The 17,405-nt window shown below is 34.8% G+C and overlaps 1 protein-coding gene across 3 annotated transcripts; it reads right to left on the bottom strand.

Annotated features, from left to right (window-relative positions):
* Positions 1–1,595: 1,595 nt before the first annotated feature.
* Positions 1,596–12,405, bottom strand: LOC106879937 (cardiolipin-specific deacylase, mitochondrial). Of its 3 annotated transcripts, none has more exons than XM_089360587.1 (2): positions 10,684–12,405; positions 1,596–3,032 (listed from the first exon to the last, which is right to left on the bottom strand). In XM_089360587.1, exon 1 carries the CDS (start codon positions 12,190–12,192, stop codon positions 10,714–10,716), a length of 1,479 nt encoding a protein of 492 aa, XP_089216713.1. In that variant the 5' UTR covers positions 12,193–12,405; the 3' UTR covers positions 1,596–3,032; positions 10,684–10,713. The 3 variants fall into 3 exon arrangements, with proteins under 3 accessions (XP_089216713.1, XP_089216712.1, XP_052827579.1); XM_089360586.1 differs by lacking the exon at positions 1,596–3,032 and adding an exon at positions 3,976–6,371; XM_052971619.2 differs by lacking the exon at positions 1,596–3,032 and adding an exon at positions 8,089–9,858.
* Between the last annotated feature and the right edge of the window lie 5,000 nt (positions 12,406–17,405).

Raw genomic sequence — 17,405 nt, 5'->3', positions numbered from 1 at the left:
GTGTTTGCTTGAGAGAAACTGAAAGGAATTCATCATGTATGTCTACATCTCTCTCTCGTCATACAAGCAGAGTTTACTTTCAAACTTACATGGAAACAGGTGAGGATTAGCAATAGGAAGAGCATGTAGATGTAAAAAATTTGCCTCAGTGAATTCCATCTAACCCATGCAAGCATGATATATGCTCGCTCAATACACACAGACATACATATGTATATCATCATCATTGTTTCATGTCCACTTTTCTTTGCTTACATGGGCTAGATACTTTGTTCAAGTAGATTTTCTACCTTCCTGTCACCAACCCTCACTAGTTTCTAATGAAGGTAATATTTTCCTATGGTCAGACATGGTTTTCATTGAAGGCTTGGAAATGAACATCATTTGTATGATGACGATGCTCATTTACAATCATCACATGATGCAAGATGAGAGTATGCACTGGCCCCGACACATTATATATATATATATAATGGGCCTCTTTCAGCGTCTGACTACCAAATCCACTCACAAGGTTGCTATAGTAGAAGATACTTGCACAAGGCACTGCACCTAAGTCTACATGGTAGGGAAACAAATTTCTTACCCATAATACATATATATGTGTGTGTGTATCATTGTTTTAACATCTACTTTTCCATGCTTGCTTGGGTAGGATGGAGCTTAGTGAGGCAGATACTCTTCTTCCTGCCAACCCTAATCTGCTACCAAGGAAAACAGTATTTCCTCATGGTCATGTTTACACAGAGCATTGGAAATGCATGACACTTCTTGTATGACAGTGACACACACAACAGGCTTCTTTCAATTTCTACCTACCAAATTTACTCACCCAAGGTGCCATGCAGTGGTACAGGACCCCATGTGGTTGGAAAGCCTTGCCTGCACCTGTATGTATATACAAATACTAAATATATGTATATAGATGCCAAATATATGTGCATGTGTGTCTATATATATATATATATATATATATATATTATACACACGTTGCAAATGTATATATAGATTACATGCATGCTAAATATATAAATTCTAAATATGTGTTTATATGTGTATGTATGCATATATATAAATTTATATATACGTATGTATATAAATGTATATGTATGCATCTATATATATATATATATATATATATATATATGTGTGTGTGTGTGTATATATTTCAATTATTTTTTATAATAAAACAAACCCACCCACCCACCTGAACCCCTTTCCCCTAACTCCATGATACAAATTTCTTGTATTGAAGGGATCTAAATTAAAGCTTTCTGTTAATTTATGTTCCATACAAAATCTTAATGACAAAAATTATTTTACTCAATTCTTCATTATTTAAAAAAAATCAGATAAAGCAGGGTATTTCACCAGAAATACAGTAAGAGGGGTTAATCATTGTCATCATAGTTTGTGTTAATACCAATAAAATCTATATCTGCTTAAGAAAACAGGTTAAATGATACATTTTTCTTTGTTTTTTTCACATTGCCATTGTTTAAAAATGTTTTTCCATAATTTCGCTGTAAGGGATTGATAATAAACCAATATTTTCATGTAGAAACTTACTAAATTTTTTTCTTTTTTTTCTTCTTAAATTTATATTTATTACTTTCAGTATTTGTATTGATATGTGTAGGCATGGTTTTGCGTAAGGAGTTTATTTCCAGCCACATGATCTCTGGTTCAGTTCCACTATGTTGAATTTTGGGCAAATGTCTCCTACTATAGCCCTGGGTTGACCAAAGCCCTGTCAGTGGATTTTGCCAACAGAAACTGAAAGAAGCCCATGTGTGTATGGCTGTGTGGTAAGAAACTTGCTTCCTGACCACATGCTTTCAGGTTCACTTCTACTGTGTGGCACCTTGGGCAAATGTATTCTATTATAGCCAAGGGCTGACCAAAGCCTTGAGAATGGATTTGGTTGATGGAAACTGAAAGAAGCCTGTTGTATGTATGTATGTATGTGTGTGTGTGTGTCTGTCCCCCACCACCACTTGACAAGTGATGTTGGTATGTTTACATCCCTGTAACTTAGTGGTTTGGCAAAACAAACCAGGCTTTAGAAATGAGAAAAGTACTGGGGGTCAGTTAATTTCATTAAAAATCCTCCAAGGCTGTTCCCCAGTATAACTGTTGTCTAATGACTGAAACAAGTAAAAGATAAGATATATATGTGTGTGTATTTTACTGTCTCTTTGACTTCATGTGATAATTATATCACCATCATGCAATTGGTGTCCTCCATTTCCAGTCTTCTGTAAAAACATGTCAGGTCACAGCAAATATTATCTTACTTGGAAACAGGCAAGAGCTGGTGATAGGAAGGACATCCAGCTGTAGAGAATCTGCCCCAGCAAGTTCCATCTGACACCCAGGCAAGCTTAGAAAAGTGGACATTAAATAATGATGATATTACTGGAACCAGAGAAAAAAAATTATGTCATAGTCTAAAGGTAAGTTCTTCACACATGGTCACAACACACACTCACTTCTCAGATGAGATCAATTCACATGATTTACACTACTAATGCCCATATGCAAATTATGTTTACTGACAGCTGAATCTGTCTCATGGTCAGAACTACAGATAAGAGTTCTATCTAAACTCCTTGTCTCATATTGTTTTTCTTAGTGTATGAAAAATGTGTATTTGTTCTATATATTATCTAAATTGTTATTCACCCAACATGTTTCAAACAGCACTAAGAACTATTTTCTCTGTGCTTTCTTGCAATGAAATGCTTGTTAATCTTAAAATGTTCCTGTAATGTCTCTGCACCTGTGCACATGCACACTACACCCACACATAGGAGATGGGTTAAAAAATCTGAATACATTGAAAGAGTGATTACATGTTAATTCATTTTCTGAAATAACAACAAATGTACAAACTATTCTTCAACATGCAAGCATTTTTGGTTATACTCACATGATTTTGAAACACTCGGAGTATTTGTACAGATGTCTAATTCCTTTAGTACACTGATGGTTCTTGGTCGATTCTTGTAGATTACTGGCTTTAGATGATGCTGCAAGAAAATATGAGGTGTCAGGGCCTAAGTGACCATTTAACAGGTCCTGTCTCTTAATCTGTATTCCTGAAAAAGTTTCATCCAAATAATTCACATTCTAACATCACAGTATGTGTGGGTACACACATAAAGTTGGACAGAATCTATTGAAGCTAAGTTTCTATGGCCAAATGCCTTTCCTGTTGCCAGCCATTACTTATTTCCAAGCAAGCTAAAATTTCCTAATGGGCAGACATGTTTCTACAGAATAATGGAAATGAATGACAGTGACACCCATTTATAACTCATATAATGTAAAGACAAGGAGACAGAAACGTAGCTTACTACCTCCATCAAATCAAATTTACTTGTACAGGTGCCACACATTAGATGTCAAAGTGATCACAGAGTCACTTTAAATGAAGAACACAATGCACTGCCTGTTCCAGGAATTGTAACCATGATCTTGTGATTCTGAGTGCAATACCCTAACCCATAGTCCATACTCTTTCATACACACATACAATGGATTTCTTTCAGTTTATCTGTGAAATCCACTCAGAAACAGATAGCAAGTCTGGGGCTATAGTAGAAGGCACTTGCCCACGGTGCCAAGCAGTGGAACCATACCCAAAACCATGTGGGTTGGGAAGCAAACTTCTTAACCACACAGCAATGTCTACTTTATCAAAATTCTAGAGACTGTCGACTACTGTATATAGGGTGAAGTTATGTTTACCATTTATATTTTGAAATATTTGATTGAAGAAAGTTGTATCAAGCAAAAATGCTTCCCCACCCTGGAATCTTTAATTTTTCTGAGGTCCTCTCCCTTAGACATTATTATTGAAAACACTTCAATTTTGTAACAAATAGTTAACTGTAGAAAGAAGTCACGGTTGAAAAATAATTATAAAACTTACATTTAACATTAACATAATAAACACCATCAAACTATTAGTGTCAGTTAATTTCACATTTGTTTCTATTATTTTATTTTACAAAAAACTAAAAATATTTTGTGCAATAAAACCATTTATAGTCAAACAATATTTTGCTAATATAATTTGTGGACAAAAAAATTTCTGTTGATATCCAGAAAATTAGTAACTTCTAAAAAAATATTACCTTTTGAGCACAAAAGTAAAATCATTTTACCAAAATAAAAACATGTATTATCTTCTTACTGTACTTATTCATTGAGATCCTTACAGTTGATGCAGTTTCACAAGTTTTTCAATATCTGGGTCCTTGGTTGGAGACCACTTCTACTTAAAATTTCTAAGTGATTGAGAGGTTCTGTTAGTAGGAAGGATACTTGGCTAAAACCTGACTCACTGAAGAAGTAGGGAAAAGCAATGGAAATTTCATCATAATTTCACTACTAGCCCATGGTAAAAATTTAGCTTGAACAATTTGATTACTGTGCATCTCAGTAAGGCTATTTTGTAGTCTGATATCAATATCAGCTGTATTTGTTACAAATAAGTCTACTACCCAAATTGGCATGTGCATTTTCATGAGATCTTTGAACCTATTTTCCATCTCATTGTTCAATTTCAAGTGCTCTAAAATATTCTCTAGTAGCTCCTCTTCATTAGTGGCAAGGGATAGAAAATGTATGAATTACTTATGCCCAGTATTAAATAGATTTAAGTTTTCCAAGAAAAGTGCTAGTAGGCTTTTTACATATTAAAAGATTAGTATTATTTAGCTTCTCAGATACATCTGAAAGGTAGAATATATCACATTTGGCAGTTAGTATTTTTTCTCCATGCTGCTTACCATTCAGAAACATTGCAACATTGTCTCAAACTTCAGTGAAGTAATGCAGGCAATTATTCTTAGAGATTGGCCTTGAATGTATGAACTTCAAAGCAGTAACATGTTTAATTCATACAACACTTTCCACATCAATAATAAATTATTTTCAAAGTGACAAATGAATTCTTTTTTTACTCTTATGAAGGAACATAAGATACAGATAATGCATTGCATGTATGTTTTTGTGTATAAATTTTAAAGAATTTTAGGAAGAAACAGAGTGGTAGTTGTGTGAACCCATCCCTAATTCCCAAATATTTCTGTGGCCCCACAGAGCTTTGCTTTGTCTGGGAAACACTAGTCTAAATGACCTGTTATAATTCAGCATGCATATTTACAGCTATTTAGCCCTTTTATTACATGGTAACACACACACACACACACACACACACAGAAACTGTGTTTTCTGTACTTCAGAATTCACCAAACTTCAGTATAGTATGGAAATCAATTCCAATAGTCATCCTGAATTTCTGACATATTACTAATTACTTGGATTAAATTTTGTCAATTGGTGCCTTAGTATATTGTTCAACTGGCCAAATGACACCACATTTTTTATATGAAACAGTAGATTTCGTGAAATTAATGATGTTCTGTGTTGGCACATAGGAGCATTCTGTTGTTACATTTTTACTTATCATCATCATGTAATGTCCATTTTCCATACTGGTATGGGTTAGATGGTTTGATTGGAGCTGGCTGACTGGAGAGCTGCACCAGGCTCCAGTCATCTGTGTATAAATTCATCATCATCGTCATAGGCATAAGCATGGTTAAGTAGTTAAAAAGTTCACTTCCCAACCTTGAGTTCAATCCCACTACATAGCATCTTGAGTAAGTGTCTTCTACTATAGTCCCAGGCCAACTAAAGTCTTATGGATATATTTGGTTGGTGGAAATTGAAAAAAGTTCATTGTATAGGTGTGTGTGGGTTCAGAAGTCCTCTTCTACATGTTACTTGGTTGATTATAAACAATGGTTTTGCTAGCGTTGTCATTTGAGCTTCTTGACCTACTCTACATAACCTTTGTAAACAAAAGGCTCTTTCATCTGATGTCATTTTCAGTTCTCCAAAACACGTCTGGCTGGTTTCTTGTTTGATAGACTGGGAAATTATTGCCATCACTTGTTTCCAAGTGACGGTTGCCAACAAGGACATCCAGCCATAAAAAACTGGCCCAGTGTATTCTTGTTTGACTCATGCAAGCATGGAAAAGTAGATGTTAAAACAATGATGAAATTGTAGAATGTTACTTGGTTGAGGCAGTTGACAACTTTCCTTACAATGTCTCTATGCTGTGAACCATATTACCAGGAATATGACAAGTGAATCGAAAGATCCAGTTTTTAGTTTGAGTAGGTAAATTCGTTAGTGCATCAGACAAAATGCTTTGCAGTATTCTTTCTGGTTCTTTAAGCTCTCAGTTCAAATTCTGCTAAGTCAATTTTGCTTTCCATCCTTCTGTGGTTGATAAAATAAGCACCAAATTTGATGTAATCAAGTAACATCCTTTTCTTAAAACTGCCAGCCTTATACCAAAATTAGAAAGAATTGTTATTGTTATTAGTGTACAAGCAAATTTTGTCATAATTTGTTACATACTCTTTGACTCAAATCCTTTCTGAATTGAAAAGTACCAGTAATATACCAATTTAATTTAATAGAATATATTCTTTCTCCAAAATTTGTTGTTCAGAACAACAAATGTCCAAAAACAGGTTCATCATAGAAAAGCTCAACACAATGTATGGACTATTTTGATATATGTAAACATTTTTATATAACACTGTGTAACATGATTTTTATTTCTTGTGTAGCAACTGTTATTTCCTATTTGCTTACCCCTAGAAAGTATGAAAAATGGCAAATATTTCCTTCAAACTTTGCTTTTATTCAAACCCCAAAACATCCCTCTCAACACATGGCTATGATGCTCCCACACTACTGCTGCTCGTAATCAGAGATGCACATATTGTTTGTCACTAAGGGATATGCTCTCAAGTGGTTAAGGTCAAGCAAATCTGTGATATTGAGCTATAACGATATTTCTGCTTCAGCAACTCAGTGCTGAACCTGTATGAAATGGAATAGAAAATGGGTCAGTTTGAAAACATTGACGTCCAGGTCACAAAAGCAAAGTTTGAAGGGAATAGTAGCCATTTCCTTTGATTTCAAGATAGAAGCAAATAGGAAATAGCACTTACTGACCAAAGACAAAAATTTCAAATTTTGTTACACAGTGCATGAATTCAGCTACCTTACTATATCAACCAGTGTTATGGCCAACTTTATACCAGCATCTTGACTCAATATAGTCTGCAATAAAGACAGACTCCAAAGGAAAGAGTGTGTAGCATATCAGCAAAAATGTAATTAATAAATTTTAGCAAATTTGAATTCCTCTCTGTATGCTGCAGTAAAAGTGAGAATTTTGTTGGGGTTTTTTTCTATCTCCAAAGAAGTGCCCTTAATGAAATATTAGAATTTATATCTCCATTGTGGCATACAAACTTATTCAAAAGAGCTACTAGCAGTTAATTTCCCTCAAATCACACTCTGTCATTTTCGAAAAAGGAAGCACACATTAGGTAATACAGTACTAACCATTAAAGAAAGACTGTATGAGTCACAGGTGTAACAGCTTTAACCCTTTAGCATTCAGATTCTGTCAAATGTAATGCCTTTTTATTCACATTGTTTTGAATTAATCATGCAGGAACAGTAGAACAATTTAACAACATAATAAAAATAAGTTTTATTTTTGATGATGCTTGGTTTTACAGTTCCTGTCACTCAGCTTAGCAGCTGCTGATTAAGTTGTAATTTGGTATTGGAAGGTTAAGGGCTTCCTTGATGCATGCCAGAGGAGCAAATAGCTATCATATCGATAGCATCGTGGTGAAGAGTGCTTCGTTGAGGAGCGAGGAGTTGTCACGTTAAAGGTCTCTCGCTCCTCAACGAAGCACTCTTCACCACGATGCTATCAATATGATAGCTATTTGCTCCTCTGGCATGCATCAAGGAAGCCCTTAACCTTCCAATACCAAATTACAACTTAATCAGCTGCTAAGCTGAGTGACAGGAACTGTAAAACCAAGCATCATCAAAAATAAAACTTATTTTTATTATGTTGTTAAATTGTTCTACTGTTTTGCTGTGGTAAAGAGCCATACAATGCATATTGAACCTAGTTGTGAAGCAAACTTTTTAAGACACAACAAGAAAGAAAGGAAGTACTAAAAATGATCTCCATTGGTTCCAAAGCTACACATTTTTAGTAAATTTGATTCCGGTACATAGCTGGTACTTATTTCATTGGTCCTGGAAAAACAAAAGGGAAGTCGACTTGGCAGGATTTGAACTAAAAATGTACAGCCGTGCAACTAATGATCACAAGGTATATTTTGTCAGACAATAAAACTAATGTCATAGACAGAAGGTCATAAATACCGGGGGAGAAGTGTAGTTGATTTAAATGCAAGTACTTGACTGATATAGATATGTTATCCATTACTGGCTGCAAAAGGGAAGTAATATTGTAAGGCATTTTTGTCTGCTTTAACAATTCTGCTATTCACTATCCTCTTAATAATCTCTTACATAAGCAGAACAATAAACATCTATCATTATATTTTATTGTGAATAATGTTTTTAAAACAGACAAGAATACTGGGGTAAGTTGATACGACCATAAAGACAGTAATCTTGTAAATATATGCTAAGCTAAATCAAGTCTCCTCCTGATTGATATAGAAAAGTACATTGCGCTGCAAACCACATATTTTTGTATAAACAATAACATAGGAAAGCCTTTATACAGTCACACAGCTGGCTAGAAATACCAGCCAAATCTCATAAATCATATCCTACCATTTTATAGAAAGACTAATTTGGTAATGTGGTCCTCTCAAACTGGGTGGTAAAGATGAGATGATCACATCTGGAATACCTTTGACCATGGGTTTGTTCAATCAAGGCTGACCTAGGGTTAAGAAATTGTTACTTAGCAACAATTACAATGTAACTGGTTTCGTTATTATTGGTTTTTCTTCCTTTACTATATGCTGGAAAATTAAGCTGAAGTCAAATGCTACTGAAACCCTAAATGACTTTTAAGAGCAGGGGAAAGGTTCTCAGTTCCAGTTTTGCTTTAATCACAGGAAAGATACACATTCTCCTGGATAAGAAACTGGCCTATTTCAAATAAACTTTTCTCATAAACTGGTTCCTATCCTCAACAGTGAAGTAAAATGATGTATGCATGTAAAGGTTTAGATCCTTTTTTAGGGCTTCTGAGACTGCTGAGATGAAAGCTATTATCAGACAGGGGACCTCACTTGGATTTTGGTAACAGTGAACTCTGCTAAAGACACCAAAAGGTAAGGTAGTTGCAATAAACTAAATGACAGATTAAGCCTACCATCCAAGAATAGGAAAGGTTCCTCTGATAGGCTTTGATACAGTTATCAATAAACAATTTCACATGCAAGGCTTTGCTGTAGTATATAGGCTCAAGGAGCCATATAGTGAATACTGAACCTGGAACTACCTTGTTGTGAAGCAGACTTTTTAACAGAAACATTTTCAGTGAAATAGAATTAATAATCTATGGAATGCTAGAACACTGCCATATTATCAATTCAACCATTTTACTTCTGCATCTGCTAGAAAGAATATGTAAAGGTCAAACAATAGCTTTCTATTCATTTCAGTTCTACATACTAAACTGCTATCAAGCTGCAAGAAGTTGGGACAGAATTTACAACTGGTTACTCTTGCTATTACAAAAGAGTATACTGAAAGGAGGCTTGTTTTAAGGCATTCAAACTTGTCTCTTTTCAAGGTATAATATATCCAAAACATTATTCTGGATAAATGTTTCCTTCCTTTTTTAAACTTGTATAATGTGATTTTAAGGTGATTATGCTGCTATTTCTGACAGATCGAACGACTGCATAAAGGCTCCTCCTTTGACACGTTTGCCAGTAGTTTAATCACAGACAAGACAGAGTAAACCTTTGAAAATAAGGAAAAATAAGCATAGAATTAAAACAAAGGTGTAGTTTTAGTGCTGCCATTTTTTTTTTAATAAAAATTAAATTGCTATAGTAGAGTTCTGAAATTTAATTGTTCAATTAAAGAATCTTGTAGGGAATAAAATAAACTGTAAATATAATAATAAAAGCATAATATCTTCATAAACCGATTATAATTAAATCAAAGACTAAACAAGATCATAAAGTTCAAAATATGTACACTGAAAATAAAAAAGAAAGTCGATCTTCAAAGTAAACTAAATCTGTTATTCCACAGGTGTTACTACGATGAATCAAGGATAATTTCAGTGTATCATCCACTTAATGCTACAACGGCCTGTGTACAGCCTTACGAACCCGTGGATTAGGAAAATGATTAACAAGTAGCATGAAACATGAGGGGGGAATTATGAAAAATTATTCACTAATAAATAAACAGAAGTTAAGAAAATTCACTTTGTAGTTTCTAGCTTAAAATATTTATTTCTCTTACGTCTCTATTTCTGCAATACACACAAATATCACTGATGCAGAACGCCGCATAAAGTAATTTAAAACTAAACTGAGAGGCTTTGGTTTCACATACAAACAAAACGTAGTAGAAATGACAAAACTCAACCCTTAACTCAAGTGACATGAAATATGTCCAGGTTTGGTATAAATCAAATTATGGGGTTAAAAAAATGAAATAAAATACAATAACTTCATCAAATCGTTTTCTAAATATCACATTTTTAAAACCTCAAATAGATTTTTTTTAGTATTTTCTCCGTAAATTATCTAAAAATACTGACATGTGGCGTACCTTTAGCATATTTAACATACTTGAGCACATCTACGTGTAATACTTCTGAATCTGTTTATCAAATGCATCTTTGATAGCCATTCGGAAGGTTTTTTGGTTGAACAAGAAGGCAGATATGTGACCAGAATCAATGTAGCGCACTTCAGCTTCAGGCCATAGCTGCTTCAGGCTGAGGACCCCTTCGTGGGGAATGTAAGCGTCTTGTTTTGCAGCCACAATGATAATCAAACTGGTATCTACGGGTTGTGTGTAATTGCCAAGGTGAGTGAACTCTTCCATCACGTCTCGCATAAAATTTAACGCTTCTTCAGAAACTCTTTTAGTCGAATGCCTTTTTTCTTTACTTGTCTGTGACCTGGTGATGTGAGATTTGGCAGCAGCATAGCTTAGGGATAAATACCGAGATTTCCAGTCTGTTTTCGACGGTTTGGACAAAGAAGTTGTGAGAATGTTAGTGTTGTTAAGGGCTTGAAAAGAATCAGCAGCAGTAGCTTGTGTATTTTCCAAAGATATAGTATTGCTAGGGTTAAAATCGACCATCTTGTTTTCATCTTCTTTGCGTAAAGAGAGGGATTCTTCTTTGGTTTCAAAATCAAGTTTTAGATTTAATAAAGACGGTTTATTTTGGCTACGATAAAAGTTGAGGACATCTTTTAAGGACTCGTCCATATCTTGTACATATTTCTGTCCAAGGCGGAAGGCTCTGGCCACATCTTCGGGGGAGTGGATCATTTTCTTGATATCGGTCCCATACTGACTTTCTTCCAGATACTGAGACTGTAAAACTCGCCAGGGGATGGCTTCACTGAGAACACCATGTGTGAATACACCAGACGCGGTACTCCAGGACAGACAGGGTATTAGTGAAAGAGGTTTATTCCAATTTGACGCAGCCAAGGAAGCCATATGTCCCCCCATGGAAATACCAGTGATGCCCAAAGGACCCCACCCTTGTTGTTCACACCAGTTAAGCAATACTAACGACTCTAGGATGAGAGCTCCGCCCATTACGAAAAGGTCACTTACGTTGTGCAACGCCGATCGTAACTGTTGTTTTGGTTTTCGCATGCCATAGTAAGGATTTTCAAGGATGATTGAAGCGATTCCAAACTCCTTCAGTAAAGGTTTCCCTAACAGCGTTCGTCTTCTCCAGTAGAAATGGTCTCCGGTGCCACCCAGCTGAACACAAACCGGCTTTAGTTGAGATTTCCATAGTTTAGGTAAAATCATTTGAAATTTGGCGATTTCAACTTCTTTGGGCATCACATCTGACATATAGACTGCGAAGGGCGAGAGGAAATGTCCTTCCAATATGCGGTGGTCATCCTGTTCTATATCCTTGTCGATATGGACAGGATAGTCGGGTGGAACCAACTTAATGCATTCCTCTCGATTCGAGATAACTTTCCTACAGTTGAACAGTTTTTTCAAGTTTTCTGGTTTACCCCAGCCTTTGGTGAACAGTTTCGATATCAAGAAGCGACGGTACCACTGATCGAGTCGACTCATGACTTGGATCACGTTAATATTTTCAGTTCGAAACACATGGTTTAAACAATAACACGGTTATTGTGCGTTCATTATCTTACCTCTGTGGTTCTTATGGGTGCAGATAGTACGTCTGGTATTCAACCTGTAGTTCAACAGCTTTTTTCAACATTGTCGGTGTTGTAAGCAGACGGACAGAACAAGGGCAACAGATCTTACCATATATTGAATTCTAAAATTATACAGAGTTTAGTAATATTCCAAAGTTCAAAAGATAACAACTTGATATTTTTTAGAAACGTAAAACCGACAAAAAATATTACTTAAATAGTTTTTAAAAATATTCCCTCTATATTTACAGTAATTACAACGTCTCTAAAGACATGTTACATAAATGGGTTAACTGTTATTTTCGTAATTTGAAGCGTGATATACTACCAACATGGCTCCAAGTAACCACTTGGCTAAGCATATCTCTGGCGCACGTCGTATGTTGTTGATGTTCAGGTTCAAGTTAGCCCTGATCGAGCATACCAATGAGCGAAAACATTGCAACCGCGACCCTTCCACCTTTTTATTTATTCTAAATATAATATATCTCAATCCATACCTCATGTAAGACGACAGTATGATTTGAAAAAAATTTACTTTGTTTTTAGTCGGTTAAATGATCAGTTAGCAGCTTTCCCATTCCAGAATTTTGTTATTTTGCCAGACACATATGTGTCCTGGTTACATTACCCAATGTATCTTTTGTTTCTAAGGCGATGGGCGTGGGTTTGAGAACGATTCAGCTACTGTTTCTAGCGATCACGTAGTGTTTGGCGCGATTATCTTTTGTGGATATCTTTTTCTCACGTAGCTATCGTGATATATATTAAGATAATCGTTTTCAGTTTATGCTTTGTATCTTTTCACTTTCAACGTGGTGTTATCATAACAGTTCACTAATTCTTCACTCTTAAAGCTTAAGCTGCATATAGTAGCAAATCATACTGGACACTGTACAAAATCTAGTTTTACATCATTCTTTCTGAGTTCAATATACGTCAGAGTAAAATTTGCTTGACATCACTCAAGATAATAAAATAAGTATCATTATTAATACCTGATACATATTAAACAAACTCTATTAATTCAGTCGAATATACTGCTCAGTCTCTTCAAAGTTCGGCCTTTAATACTTTCTTAATTTCAAATCATCATGCAAGAAATAATTTTCTCTGTCCAGTTTCAACCGCATTCCGGTTCACGGCAACAATTGTTTCTTTCTCCTATGAGGATTTCGTTCATATCAAAAAGAATTCAAACGAAGCTTGAAACGTAACACTAAAGAGATAAGTTTCATAGACGATATTTTGAGAATGAATCATCAAAATTTGGTTGAGGTCATTTCACCTCGTATCGTTAATGCTTTATTTATCTAGCTTCCAACGACCGATCACACCGACCCGGTGTTATATATACTTTCGATTTTATAAATATAATAAACATATTTTTCTCTTTAACCAGTGCATTGAATTCATTACCAGACAATCTTTGAATTACATAAAATAAATTTTTAACGTAGTTTACATCTTGGGTGTGTGTGTATACATATATCTTTTACCTGTTTCAATCGTGAAACTGCAGCCAGGATGGGGGCACCGCCTTGAATTTTTAGTCGAATAAATCGACCCCAGTATGTATTTTTTAAGCCTGGTATTTATTCTATCGGATTCTTTTCCGGAATCGCTAAGTTACTGGGACGTAAACACACCAACACCGGTTGTCAAGTGGTGATGAAGGGACAGATACATACACATAGATATATATATATACCTATATGTGGAAACGTAATGGCCTATATATATATATATATGTATATATATATATATATAAGCATGTATATATATATGTATGTATATATATATATATATATATATATGTATATATATATGTATGTATATATATATGTATGTATATATATATATATATATATATATATATATATGTATATATATATGTATGTATATATATATGTGTAAATATATATATATATATATGTATATATATATATATATATATATATTTATTTATTTATTTAAATGCCATTAATATAATTTAAGAACAAACATTGAATTTAGGTTAACGGACTTTACATATCCATGCTTCTACACTTCATGACATAAATGATACCATGGCTTTCAAATGTCAAAAAAACAAACACCAAGTAAAAATCATATATAAAAAAGTATAAAATACACAGGATCTGTCCAGAAAGTGTATAGAAAAATTGACTAAAAATATCTGAGAAAGATTATTACAGTAAGTAAATCAACAAAAAATTTAAAGAGAAATGTATATAAAATGAAATTATACCCAACTATGAAAATTATATTTAAAATGTAGAAGTCAATATAGTTGTAGTTCATGATAATTGGAGGTGTGTGATATGAATCCAATCAGGTAGCTAATTCACATCTTCACGAATCAGTTCAAAAGGTAATTTAACTTCCAACATCTATGGCTATTTCAGGAATTCATTGCTGTTGCCTCTATGCACACTATATGCATCTTAGGCAATGACCCCCTCGTCAGGATGAACAGAAAATGCGTAACCCTTTGATTCTCTGTTCATCCTCCCATTTATTTGAAGTGCAATATATCGATTCATTGGATTATATGACTATCACTGAAAGTTCCTCTAGTGAACCCAGTTAGCAGACCACATAATAACCAACTACGGAGGAGTATGATGTAGAGTTCTATGCTGGTGAAATCCAGATCTGATAGATGAAATTAATTCATGAGAAGTATATAAAATATACACTCATAAGGAGTATATAAACTATCAGGACGTGTGAGAGGTGAATATATTTATTTCACCACTTGTCATCCTCAGGATCTTGGTAGTTTATCAGCCTTCATTATGTAATAATAATTGCAGTGTATATTGAATTATTTTACATGTCTCCACAATACAATACAGTTGTATATTTACAAATCAATGCAGATAAAGAAAGCTAGCTCATCAGATCATTAGAACATCATGTTTACATTAATGCTTCAACTCACATTTAGTGTAACCATGATGTTTTAGTGATCTGCTGAACTAGATTTCTTTAACTGCACTGATTTTAAATATACAGTTGTATTGTATAATGTGTAGCATGAAAAATAATTCGGTGCACCAGCATGACCGCAGCCACTTGGCTGAAACACATAAATAAATAAATAAATAAATATACTGAAATTATTATGACATGATGAAGGCTGCGAAACAGCTGTAATACCCAATGATGACAAGTGGTTAAATAAATGTATTCACCTCTCATACCTCTTGACTTTTTCTGGTCTACAAAGTGTTTGAACTAAATTTGATGAGTTTTTATGTTTCCCTTTTTTTTAGGAACAGCTTGATGTATTGGTGAACAGTCAACAGCATTGGAGAGCAAAAGGATGAAAGCTGTAGCTGAGAAAAAATTAGCTGACATGAAGGACTGGAAGCCATTTCAATATTGGAAAAGAGTTGTCTATATCATGATGATTCATGCTGGGTATCAAAAGGCCAATATCATGACTGCTACTCAATGCTATGTGAGCATTTAAGTCATGACATAGACAGCTGCAATGGACACTATGAAGGAAAAGGTACAGCAGGCGTTCTGACTGGGTCTGTATGCCAGAATTCATCCCCACAGTAGGGCAGCGAGCTGGTAGAATCGTTAGCATGTGAAGCGAAATGCTTAGTGGTTTTTCGTTGCCATTACGTTCTGAGTTCAAATTCTGCTGAGGTTGATTTTTGCCTTTCATCCTCTCTGGGTCGATTAAATAAGTACCTGTTATGCACTGGGGTCGATGTAATCAACTTAATCCTTTTGTCTGTCCTTGTTTGTTCCCTCTATGTTTAGCCCCCTATGGGCAATAAAGAGATAAAATTCATCCCCACGTCTTTGATCAGGGCCTTAATCTCAATTCACATAGTTATGTGAAGCTGCTGGCGACTGTGGTCAATCCCTGGCTGGAGAGGCTTGCTACTGTAAGGTCATATGTGTGGCAGCAGGATTTGGCTCCTTGCCACACCTCCAGAAAGAATCATAAGTTCCATTTGCTGACCTTCTAATTCTCCTGATTGTAATCCCATGGATTACTATGTGCAAGATGCAGTTGAGAAAGACATCAACCATTCTGTCTGCAACACCAAGGCAGAGTTGGTGGCCAAGATTAAGGAGGTGTTTGAAGATCTTACCACAGATACAGAGAGAAGTGCATGCATCAGGCTCTGGAACCCTCTTGATGCTGTAGTGGAATCTTAGAGCAGCTACTTTAAGCAAACTGTTATCTCCCAGCAATTATCTAGTTGATATTTTTTGATTTTTAAAAATACTTTTACTTTTGAATGGGCTATTGTGTTTTCTTTTCCTTTTATGCAAACTGTCAAACTTAGCTGAAACACTCTGTGTATGTATGTATATATGTATGTATGTATGAATGAATGAATGAATGAATGAAGGGGTGCTGAAGAGTTCCTGGCTTTGAGGATATCATGAAAGGATTGGTTGGAGGCCCAACATTCCAAGTTCCTTTATGGGGCTTAGAAAAACACTAAAGGACTAATGCAATAAGTGTGTAAATCTGAGAGGGAAATATGTTGAATAAAATCATATTTAACTGATCCTCCTGTATTTTCTTTTACCCAAAACCAGGAGCTTTTCAGCACTCCCTCATGTATATATATATATATATATATATATATATATATATATACAGGGGTTGGACAAAATAATGGAAACACCCAGTATCATAGCATCATAATTTTGAAATATCTATAAAACCGTCAAAAGCTTGTTTATTTTTGTTTTTTGATTTATTATTAGTGTTGCTTAGTATGTTTTGCTTAAAATCGCTGTTTCTTTTCAGATATCATCAGAAAAAGGTAATTAAAATTCATTAAAATAATAGATCGATTGGACTTTCAAAGAGGCCAAATTGTTGGTGCTCGTATGGCAGGTGCTAGCATAACGAAAACAGCCGAAATGTTTGGTGTATCATGAAGTACTGTCTTGAAAGTAATGACAGCCTTTGAGAAAGAGGGAAAAAACTCCTCGTCAAAACAAAACTCCGGAAGAAAACTAAAACTTTCAGATAGGAACCGTTGGACTCTTACACAAATTGTTAGAAAGGATCACAAAAGTACAGCTCCCAAAACTCAAAGCAAACAGATCTCAAAAAATTAATGATTTTGGTATATT

The sequence above is a fragment of the Octopus bimaculoides genome, chromosome 11 (assembly GCF_046866305.1).
Source record: "Octopus bimaculoides isolate indiv1 chromosome 11, ASM4686630v1, whole genome shotgun sequence".
NCBI lineage: Eukaryota > Metazoa > Mollusca > Cephalopoda > Octopoda > Octopodidae > Octopus > Octopus bimaculoides.
This window is presented reverse-complemented; position numbering and strand designations above follow the sequence as displayed.

Excerpts from the sequence above, each read along its gene's own strand:
- LOC106879937 (XM_089360587.1), bottom strand. The coding sequence starts at position 12,192 with ATGAGTCGACTCGATCAGTGGTACCGTCGCTTCTTGATATCGAAACTG.